At 40.8% G+C, this 12,171-nt stretch overlaps 1 protein-coding gene across 1 annotated transcript in view; it reads left to right on the top strand.

The window, feature by feature from the left end:
• Positions 1 to 4,422: 4,422 nt before the first annotated feature.
• Positions 4,423 to 12,171, top strand: part of LOC103132561 (uncharacterized) — a 16,840-nt gene continuing 9,091 nt past the window's right edge. The window contains exon 1 of the mRNA XM_016667457.1: positions 4,423 to 4,451. Coding sequence (XP_016522943.1) covers positions 4,444 to 4,451 — 8 coding nt within the window. The 5' untranslated portion in view covers positions 4,423 to 4,443. The remainder of the gene's footprint in view (positions 4,452 to 12,171) is intronic.

Raw genomic sequence — 12,171 nt, 5'->3', positions numbered from 1 at the left:
TACCTGAAGGCATGAAGTATCTTGGGATTAGGCTCAGTAGGGAGCTGGAAGCGTTACCTTCACTAAATTTTAATCCGGTGCTCTCAAAAATTAAAACAAATTTTGAAAAGTGGGGGAAGATAAAACTAACATTATGGGGTAAGATTAATGTTATAAAAATGATTACCGCCCCTCAGTTTAATTATGTGCTTATGATGCTTCCTATTACAATTCCACTTGATATTTTTAAAAGGTATGAAAATTTAACTAAACATTTTTTGTGGGAAGGTAAAAGAGCGAGAATAAAATTAGAAAAATTATATGCTCCTAAGGAAAAGGGCGGCCTAGAACTTCCAGATCTTAAGCTCTATTGCTTGTCATTTGAAATGGCAAAATTAGTTAAACATTGGGAAGGTGAGAATGGGCAGGAATGGTTACATATTGAAAGGGATATTTGTCTTCCGTTTGATCCTAAACACAAATTATCTCAAAAGATCGACACAACAAACCCAGTTTATGTTCATTCTTGTAAAGTTTGGTCAAAAGTACACAAACTGTTAAAGCTTCCACATCAGGTAGAGAAATATGCGTCTCTCTGGAATAATCCTGAGGTATGTATTGGTAAAACACCTGTGTTTTGGAGGCAGTGGCATTCACGTGGCATATGCGTCATTGGTGATTTGTACAAAGATGGACAATTTATGTCCTTCAATGAACTTACTCACACATTTAATTTGGAAGGTAAAGCAAATTTTTGGAAATATTTACAGATGAGACATTGTGTTACCTCAAAATTTAAAAAGATTGTAGAAAATGATATATTGAATTATATTAAGATGCCGCGTGAACGACACACTGCCTCTCAATTTTATAAGCTGCTAAGTTATAATCTGAGTAGTGAATCATCAAATATTAAACTTCTATGGCAGAAAGATCTGAGAAAAGAGTATACAAAAGAAGGATGGTTGAGGGTACTGTCAGAGAGTGGTAAATATGTGAAAGAGGCCAGAAGTAAATTTATACAGTATAAGGTGCTACATAGATATTATCATACACCTATGAGGTTACATAGAATGAAAATAATGTCAAACAATATGTGTTGGAAATGTAAGAAAGAAGTGGGCACATATTTACATTGTTTTTGGGACTGCTCTCTGGTTTCACCATTTTGGATTAAAATCTTGGAGGCTCTGAGTGCATGGCTTGGCTCAGAGATCCCTCAGACTCCAGAACTGTGTTTACTGGGAGACGGATCTCAAATGCCGAACACCCCAAAAGGAGCTTTTACAGTTGTGGTGGTCGGTCTGGTGACAGCCTGCAGGATCATCTTAAGACATTGGAAGACCACAAAGTGTCCCGAGCTAAATGAGTGGATTAAATCAATGACGGATACAGCTTCTTATGAAGTCATGCTCAACAACATGGATGGGAACAGGGACATGGAATGGGATAGCTTTTGGGACTCACTGAAAAGAATTACGGCTTCGAGTAATGAATCTGGATGAAGTCTGATTTTCCCGGACAACTTTTTTTTCCCCAGTTACTGTATGTTTTTGAAATAACACTGTAACATGGATATCAGTGATTCTTGAGAATAGGGACAAAACAGGTCCTATGATTAAACCACCAAATTTGAATAAAATATACACAAAATATATTTTTTTCAAATATCTGACTCAACTAACCTGGGTCATGTGAGCACAACAATGTATATTTTCCAGCTATTTGCTGAATATTTTTTTATTTTAAACATTGTAGTCGGTGGATGATGCCTGTAAAATCCCTTGTCCAGGAGCAGACAAGGGATTTAATAGTTTAAAATAATTAAAGAAATACTAAAATTATATATTATGACAATTAAGTATAAGTATTCATATAAATAATTATAAAAGTATCGATAAATTGAATTAAAAATAATTTTTAGATATTTTCCAACTCCAGTGAAATGTGTCCCTAGTTTTTGTCAACACCGTCAGACATGAAAAGAATGTAAAAAAATCAGGCATTATTGGGGGGCACCAGAACTTCTGAGGACCCCATGACGTCATCCTTTCGCTTCCTTTGCTAAGAGGCTAGTTAGCTCTGGTAGTTATTCTTTAGTTTTTTCTTCTGTTTTATTCCTAAGTTGTTTGTCACAACCATGATGTGTCATCACCATAACTGATAATTTACAAAACTTTGATAAAATTTTGTGAAATAAAAGCTTAATTTCGGTTTACTGTAAAGATTTCATGGACTTGATGAGCTACAATATGGCCGCCTTCAGAATAACATCATATAAATTGAGGTAGTTTGGCTTTTTTTCAACTCCATCAGAGTTTTTCTGACTCTTTCAGTGAAATTGTTGTCAAATCTCACTTAAATGTGCAATTAATTCATTTTAATGTATTTTTAATTTTACTCACTAGTTTGTCACCACCTTCAGTTCTGTGTCAACTCCGTCAGATGGACTTTTTCTTGTTTTTTATTTTAAATAATATTTATTTTGTTTCTTGAGAAGCATTTGTCTGTAAATTGAGTAAAAATATCGCTAATAGGGTCATTAAAAATTATTTTTTATTTATTTTTGTCAGATGGTGATGACAATGTTCTGGCTCAGGTCGATTAAAAATGTAATTTAAAAAAAAAATGTTGCAAATGGGAGCCTGCACCTTAGCATCTTTACATTTCCTAAACATTATTTGTCATATTTGCATACATAAGGTTGAGAAATAACAAAAAAAAAAAAAATTATGGGAAAATTAAAACCCATTTTGTCCCTATTCTCAAGAATCACTGATATGATATATGGCTGAACCCTGGGTGTTTGGGGGGGGCACCAGCCTTTTTGTTTATTTTTGGCTTGTGTTTGTACTTTATATGAGACATCCACCATCCATCCATTTTCTTTACACCCTTGTCCCTTCGTGGGGTCGGGAGGGTTGCTGGTGCCAATCTCCAGCTAATGTTCCGGGCGAAGTCACCTGGACGGGTTGCCAGTCTGTCACAGGGCAACACAGAGACACGCAACCACACACACTCACACCTGGGGCAATTTGGAGAGGCCAATTAACCTGACAGTCATGTTTTTGGACTGTGGGAGGAAGTCAGGGTACCCAGAGAGAGCCCACCATGCACAGGGAGAACATGCAAACTCCATGCAGAAAGACCAGGGCTGGGAATCAAACCCAGAACCTTCTTGCTGCAAGGCAACAGCTCTACCAACTGCACCACTGTGCAGCCCCTTATATGAGACAATATTCAGAAAATCAATAAAATTTGAATTACCAAAAAAAAAAAATTATAAAAAAAATTTAATCTGAACAATCTAGGGATTATGTTTCTGTGAAATCACATGACCCTTTTTGGTCACATGATTTTGCAGAAAGCAGGCAGTATAAACTGGGTGTGCCGACCCATTTCAGTTTACAGGTGGGAACACCTGGCTGCTCAGCTCTACACAGCTACTGAAACCAACAAGAGAAGGTAGGATTGGTTTTCTATCATATACGATTCAACAGATTATGTTTCAGAGAAATGGGAAATACAACAAAACAAATTAATATCACAATGAATAATTCCTATTGATTATTATGGTTTAAAGACACAAAATACAAAATGTTTCCCCATTTTTAAGTCACTTTGAATAAAAATCACTTACATATGAATAACTATAAATGTTTCCAGCTCATCTTGCATAAAAACTAAATCAGTCTTAAAGTCAAGTGTGAAATTTTTTTATCCAAGTGACAAAAACTCTAAAATCTGATTCAGTCTGTCTTTCAATATTTACAGCTTATATTAAAACTTTATTGAATATATTTATTTAGATCACAGGATTGTACAAAATGCTAAAAAGCATTTTGGATGGTGGTGTTCTGTCAAAGCATAAAAGTGAAAGTAACTGAATCTGGGGTGTTGTTGAAGCTTTCAGGAAATGAACTGGATCTCAGTTGGACATATTGTACATTTGACTTGATAATGTTTACATCCTGATGGCTGTGAACACATGTTAAAAATGCATAAGAAGCCAGAGGAGCTTCTCAGCTTGTCTATGATATGTAAAACTATAACAATATAAATAAGGCAGCATAATTACAGGCATTATTCACACTCTGCATCTATAAAATATTTGGGACTCCACCTCTGATGTTTATGTTTAGAGGCTTAAAGCTAAAGTTAATGGAGAATGATCATAGTGTTTATGTAGAGGCAGAACTGTATCAGGACATATAAAAATGATTATTGAATAAAAATTACATTAAATTTAATATCCACATCTAAAACTGCTGAAGAATATTCAACTATTTGTCCACACATGTTGTCAGAGTGTAAATGTTCCTAAACTTTTGTTCATTTTTATGTCAGATTCATCTATGATTGTTTTGGAAGCACTGACCCTCTAAGTCTCTTTTATTACAAGTTGTCTATGTTTCATATGATATATTTGTCTGATCCTCACAGATTTCTGGCTTGGGCACCAGGATGGCACAGTGAGTAGATCTGGACAGAAAAACCCAAATCATTAAAGCAAAGAATCCTGAATTTCTCCTGTTAGATGAATTCTGTGATTCTCGGCGTCTGTCTGAAGATTGATATTAACACAAACTTAGGCAGCATTTCCAACACTATATCACCCTGAAGCTTGTTGCTGCATGTCTGTTGATAATGTGATGATAGAAAAAAACCCACACATCATCTCATAAAGAACAGTGTTGTGCAATAACAGGTTGGCTTACCTCACATAAGCTACCAGGCAGCATGGAAGGCAAATATGAACAAAGTTAGTAAATCAAAATTACCAACTTGTGGCACCATCTGAATTTCAGGAATTAATATCCAAAGAGCTTTCAATCTTTCAGGTATTGTTTTATGATACCTGAATTTACTTAATTTAACTCTCTTTTTAAATAGGAAGTTAAATTAAATGACCTGCTAAGTCGAAATTAAAAGAAGAAATCAAATAATGAGAAAAAAATAATCAAAAGGAACAAAAAGGAAAAAAGTCAAATTGACAATAGTCAATGATAGTCTTAAAGACTCCCGTGTTGTTAGTTATTTTCTGCCTCATCAGACAATTACTGTCTAACAACCAGAATATTTGATAATGTATCATATATAATCCAGATGAATTTCACTGATAGGCAATAACCCATGAAACAATGCTGAGATTTCACAGTTCAGTGTGAATGTGTATGCTTAAGAACCAAGGTTTGTTCAACTAGTTCACAAAGCCAAAGATAAAACTGTAGGCACTTTTCCCTATTTTCAGTTAAATCTTAGAATTTAGATTATTTAGTTTACTTTTATTTGCTTATTTTCTAGTTGATTTACAATTAGAATCTTTGTTTAATTTATTATTTAGAATAATTTCTTTGATTAGGAATTCACTTAATTAATTAATTAACTTCAGGTTGGTATGTGGGTATTTCACGGTATAAATAGGTGTGTCTTAGGTAGCTTATGTGCGGGTGGGTGGTCATAAGCTTTTTACCAGTCACTTCAGTCATCAGCCATCAGTCAACTAGCCAGTCTATGGAAACAGCCAGTCTCAGTCATCAATCAGTCTATCCCATCCGTTAGAGAACAGGTGCAGGTGTCAGAGCAGGGGAGCAGTAAAATCCTGTGTAACTTGTTTTGCCTGAACTTTGGAATAAACAACCGAGAACTGCATTTTGACTTTTTGATCTTTTTGGACTGCGTAAGCTAAAACCCACAATACATCAGGTGACTATTTTGAGTTGGATTCACTTTTTGATTTGATCACCTTTGAGTCTTGAGTTTTTTTATTTTTGAATTTAAGTTTTGGGGACAAATAGTCACTACAAAAATAAAATATAATTTTAATATTCTGAAAGTAGCTAAATTACTGTGTAACAATGTCAGCTTTGGTTCTGTTGGAGAATATTGCTTTGGAGGGAGTGTGTATTCAGAGACCATTTTGATCTGCTGGGACATGTTGATGGTTTATTCTCCTTCAGATTCCCCAGCGCGATCCTGGAGCCCTGAGCAGAACTTGCCCCAGCATGTAAGAGGGAAAGTAGAAGGAGCTGTGCGTTAACGGTTCAGTTTGATTTGGGGACAAGTTGAGACAGTCGTTCCATCAAGCCATACCAGCTTTGTGAATAGAAAGCCACTCCATTCTTTATATGTGCAGTTTATGTGCACAAAGTGTCTGATAAATTCAGTGGCACGTTGGCCTGGTACAACACAATTCCTCTATATGGAATAAACGTTCCCCACTCATAACAAAGGACTCTCTAACATGCTGTGTGTCTTTAAATCCCAGCTGAATGGTCTGCTGTTCTACACATTCTATCATTTTACTCTCTATATTTTATTTTTCTTGTTAAATTCTTAGCTTGTAAATAGTTCTGCTTGAATATTTAAGGTGACATTGTGTATTGTTGGAAAGTAAGGACCTTTGCCATGGTTACTGGGACACGTGGAGTTAGCCTTCTGGGTATTTATACTAATTAACATGAGTATTTATGGGCGGAGACAGGGTGGACCAGCAGCTGTGCTCCATTTCATTCACTCTGGAATATATAAACGAAAGGTACGCACCTACATGAGAGACGCTGAGCCTTGCGTTGTTCACGGGCCGCCATCTTTTGGGTTGTTCGCCCAATTTTTTGCCATCAAAAGATTGGGTGAACATGAATATGATGTTTGTAAAGGATATAATGAATTATGTTATTGAACCGTTTACATGTATATGTAATTTATATTTTTCATCAGGTCCAGACAATATGAAAATAGCCAAGGTAATTCTTCTTTTTAAGAGTGGTGAGGAATATATCTTCAACAATTACAATCGTCTCTCCAGGACCTGCTATTTAGTGTTTTTTTTTTTTAAATCTATTTCTTACCAGATTTTTTTTTCCAGAACTGCACCGCGTTGTTGTGCTATAGCAGACATGAGCTTTTGGACCTGTGGAGCTACAATATTAACACTTTTATCGCCGATCTTCGACTCATCCCAGAAATCTCCAGAACACCGGAGGCTGTCCACTTCTCCCGCCCGAGTGAAAGTGCACGCAGACGGCGAAGAGACCGTAAACAAAGGCGGGGTAGGCGTGGAGGGGTTCGAGCTAGGCTAAAGCTAACACCACACCGGCTCCCTTTACCCAGCATTTTCCTCGCCAATGTCCGTTCTCTGTCCAATAAAATGGACGAGTTACGACTATCCATCACGAGTGACAGACGGATTATGGACTCAAATGTCATGTTTTTCACCGAAACATGGCTAAATAACAGCTGTCCGGACAATGCTATCCCGCTAACTGGACGCCACACACACCGAGCCGACAGGATGGCAGATGACTCCGGTAAGACCAGAGGCGGAGGCTTGTGCATTTTTATTAACAAAGCTTGGTGCACAGACTCTGCTACTACCGAAAGTCACTGCTCACAGAATGCGGAGTTTTTAATGGTCAAATGCAGACCTTATTACCTCCCAAGGGGATTCACTTCAATCATCCTCACTGCTGTGTACATCCCCCCAGATGCTAATGCCAAGCTAGCCATGAAAGAACTCTATGCGGCCATTAGCAAACAGCAAACCAAACACCCCGAGGCTGCTTTTATTGTTGCGGGTGACTTCACCCACTCCAACTTGAAGACAGTCCTCCCCAGATTTCACCAACACGTCTCCTGCCACACCAGAGGAGACAAGACCCTGGACCATGTCTACTCCAATCTGACTGGAGCTTACAAGGCGACACCCCTCCCCCACATCGGACAATCAGATCATCTCTCCCTGTTCCTCACACCTCGGTACTCACCACTCATCCAACGTGTGAAACCCACTGTGAGGACAGTAAAGGTGTGGCCAGGGGGGTCAGACTCTGTGCTCCGGGATCGGTTCAGGAATACAGACTGGAATACTTTCCACCACACAGACTTGGATCAGTACGCCTCATCTGTACTGGACCACATCTCCACTACCATAGAGTCCGTCACTACCCATAAATGCATCACCATGTTTACCAACCAGAAACCCTGGATGAACCGAGATGTTCGTCTCCTGCTGAAGGCCCGCCGCAACATCGCCTTCAGGTCAGGGGATGCACAGACCTACAGTGCAGCCAGGGCTGAGCTGAAGAGGGAAATCAAGAAGGCCAAACACCACTACAAAAAGAAGGTGGAGGATCACTTTTCCAACTCCAACCCCCGACGTATGTGGCAAGGCCTTCAGATTCTCACAGACTACAAGAATCTCAACACCTCACCCGCCTCCTCTGATGTCTCCTTCCTCAACAAGCTTAACAACTTCTGTGCTCGTTTTGAGAGAGGGAACACCACAACTGCAACCAAGGCAACCACCACCTCAGACCAAAAGCCACTGATTCTCCTCTCCACTGACGTAGGAGCGGCTCTGAGCAGGATTAAATCCCACAAGGTTGCGGGTCCTGATGGCATACCTGGACGTGTCCTCAGAGCGTGCTCTGAGGAGCTGGCAGGAGTGCTGATGGAGATCTTCAACCTGTCCCTGGCCCGCGCTGTGGTACCGACCTGCTTCAAGTCTATCTCCATCATCCCAATTCCCAAGAATTCCAACCCAACCAGACTCAATGACTACCGCCCGGTAGCCCTCACCCCCATTATCACTAAGTGCTTGGAGTGGCTGGTCCTAGCAGACCTCAGATCCTGTCTCCCCCCCACACTGGACCCCCACCAATTTGCATACAGACAGAACAGGAGCACAGAGGATGCAGTCTCCATAGCGCTGCACTCTGTCCTTTCTCATCTGGACAGCAAGAACACTTACACCAGAATGCTGTTCTTAGACATTAGTTCAGCATTTAACACTGTCATTCCATCACCACTCATTACCAAACTCACAGACCTGGGATCAGTTCACTCATGTGCAACTGGCTGCTCAGCTTCCTGACCAGTCGACCCCAACATGTCCGGCTGGATAACCACTTCTCATCCACCATCATCATAAACACCGGAGTGCCACAAGGCTGTGTGATGAGTCCCTTCCTCTACTCCATCCTCACCTACGACTGCAGACCTGTCCATGGCTCAAACGCCATCATCAAGTTTGCAGATGACACCACGGTGATTGGCCTCATCAGAGACAACGATGAGGCTGCCTACAGGGAGGAGGTGGACCATCTAGCTGAATGGTGCAACAAAAACAACCCGCAGCTGAACACAGAGAAGACCAAGGAGCTCATCGTGGACTTCAGGAGGAACGCTGACCTACACCCACCCATCCACATCAAGGGGACAGAGGTGGAGCGTGTGGACAGCTTTAAGTTCCTGGGGGTCCACATATCCGAGGACCTGACCTGGACAACCAGCTGCTCCAAACTCATGAAGAAGGCACACCAGCACCTCTTCTTCATGAGGACCCTGAGGAAGAACCATCTGTCCTCAGAGATTATCACGAACTTCTACCGCTGCACCATCGAGAGCATCCTCACCAACTGTATTACAGTTTGGTATGGGAACTGCTCTGTCTCTGACCAGAAGGCGCTGCAGAGGGTGGTGAAAACTGCCCAGCACATTGCCGGGGCACCGCTCCCTGCCATTAAGGACATCTTCAGGAAGAGGTATCTGAAAAGGGCTGGGAAAATCACCAAGGACCTCACATACACTCTTCTCCCTCCTGCCCTCTGGGAGGCGTTGCTTCATAAGCTGAGGAAAGATTGGTGTGGTGTTTCTATTCCTGGGTGTCTCTTTAAAGTTGTCAGCTTATGCTGATGATCTAATAGTTTTTGTAAACGAGCAGGAAGATATTGATGTTTTAGTCAACACTGTTCTTCTTTTTGGCTGCTTCTGCTAAAATAAACTGGAGAAAGAGTGAGGCTATCGCTGTTGGGAGTTGGTTGGGGGATCAACTCAGTCTGCCTGGAGACCTAGTGTGGAGAAAAGGTGGGCTTAATTAGGGGTCTTTTTAGGTAGTGAAATTTTTGTGCAAAAAAAATTGGGAAAATGTTTTAGATAATGTTAAGGGTCGACTTTTGAAATGGAAATGGATTTTACCTAAAATGTCATATAGAGGAAGAGTTCTTGTTATTAATAATTTAGTTTCTTCCGTCATGTGGCACCGGCTGATGTGTGTTGATCCTCCAGTTTCTCTTTTATCAAATGTTCAAAGGGTTCTGGTGGATTTTTTGGGGATAAACTTCATTGGATTCCTCAAAGTATTCTCTTTCTGCCGAGAGAAGAAGGTGGACAAGGCCTGGTCCATCTGGCCAGCAGAGGTGCTGCTTTTCGTTTTCAGTTCATTCAGAGATGCTCACAGGACCCACAGACCTTGTGTGGAGGAGAATATCATGCTGCATTCTTCAGAGATTTGGCGGCATGGGTCTGGATCTGCCTCTCTTTCTGATGGACTCCAGCAAACTGAACTCTTCTCTTCTCACAGGTTTTTATAAGAGCGTTTTCTCTGTGTGGACTTTGCTGAGGAAGGAGAGGCAGCAGCAGGCTGAGTCTCTGCACTGGCTGCTCCAAGAACCGGTTCTGTTCGGGAGTTTGCTGGATTGTCCTGTTTGGGGCAGAAAAACCTTATCCAAACTTATCCACACTGCAAATGTCTATTGCTTTGGGAGGGTGGTAGAGATGACTGGACCTCAACTGGATGATCCTGTGGAATAAAATCTGTTAGAGTTGTTGGTCAGCTTTTGAGCTACTGGAAACACAAGTTAAGTGAATATGAATGTTCCCTTTTGACCGATTATTATGAAGATACTGTGTTACCAAATCAACTGGACGCGTTTCCATCCATCCGACTGTTTCCTGGGAATAAGACCTGCTCTGGTCCTTTACTGGATTCGGTGGACAGTAAAGGACTCTTCCTACAAGGAGCTTCTGGGAAAATTATCTATAGGCTGTTTGAAAAACTCTCAATCAAAACAAACTGAATGGACGCAGTGACACAGTATGGAGATCTCATCTCTCCTTAACACCTGAAATCAAACCTGAATGGGAATCGTTGTATAAAACATGCAGATTTACAGTGGAGAATCCTTCATGGTATTGTAGCTGTTCACTCATTTGTTTCTGCTATTAATCCTGCTGTCCATGTTGTGAACAGAGGGAAACAGTGTTTAATTGTTTTTCTGACTGTGTTCGTCTGTCAGCTCTTTTTGTGCTTTTGAGAACTATTTTCAACAGATTTGGCAAAGTTTTCACTAAACAGGGTTTTATATGTGGTGTTAAATTCACACGCCAAAGAAAGAGTAAATGTCAGCTGATAAACTTTTTGTTAGGACAGGCTAAAATGGCCGTGTACATAAGCAGAAAGAGGAAGGTGGAGGAAGAGTTGAATATTGACGTGGTTTCTTTATTTGTGAACCTGGTGAAGTCTAGGCTATTGCTTGAATTTAATTTTTATAAATCAGTTTCAGATTTAGATACTTTTTGTCACACTTGGAGTTATGGGGAAGTAATTTGTAGTGTGGTAGAAGGAGAACTTATTTTTGGAAGGGTGTTAATGTAATGCTTTGTGTGGTGTGTGTTTTGTTTTTCTGTTTGTTGTTTTTTTCTGTTACATATTTTGTGATACTATGTCGAGTACCATATTTTCCACACTATAAGGCGCATGCTAAAACATACGGTCAACAAAAGAAAATAAAGATAACTGAATCCACATCCATCAAAGTCCTCCTCTTCTTATCTGAATTGAACTGCATGTTTCGCCATCAAACATGCCAGGCTCCCTCTCATCATTGTCGGAGTCGGACTCGTTTCCAGGTGGCTGTTCAGCGACGATGCGGCTTTAGTGAAGCTCAGACAGTTAAGGCCGATGCATTAGCCAGGCATCCACCATCCATTGGTGGTGTAACTCGCCCGGCGCCGCCTCCCATCTCAGTAAACGTGTGTTCGCAGTCTGCCGTCCATCGCTCCCACGCCGCTCAACTTCTTTTTGAACGGCCTGTTTACACCGATGTCCAGCGGTTGGAGTTCTTCTGTTAATCCTCCAGGAATGACGGCAAACTCCGAAACAGTTTGCTTCCCTTCCCTTTTCACAGTAGCAGTGAGATGGGCGCGCATGGAGTCGCAGATGAACAGGGACGGTGATGCGTGGAAAAACCGATCTGGTTTTTACCGAGGCTATGCTGCAGAACTCGGACAACAATCCCTGATTGGTTCATTGCTGCTGGCGTACGAACTGTACACTTTACTTCTCTGTGTCGGGGACAGATTTTGGAATTCAGTGCAAACATAAGGTGCACCGGATTATAAGGCACACTG

Source organism: Poecilia formosa, unplaced genomic scaffold, assembly GCF_000485575.1.
Source record: "Poecilia formosa unplaced genomic scaffold, Poecilia_formosa-5.1.2 Scaffold1124, whole genome shotgun sequence".
In the NCBI taxonomy this organism is placed as follows: Eukaryota; Metazoa; Chordata; class Actinopteri; order Cyprinodontiformes; family Poeciliidae; genus Poecilia; species Poecilia formosa.
The sequence above is the reverse complement of the archived record's forward strand: the minus strand, read 5'-3'. Positions and strand labels throughout refer to the sequence as shown.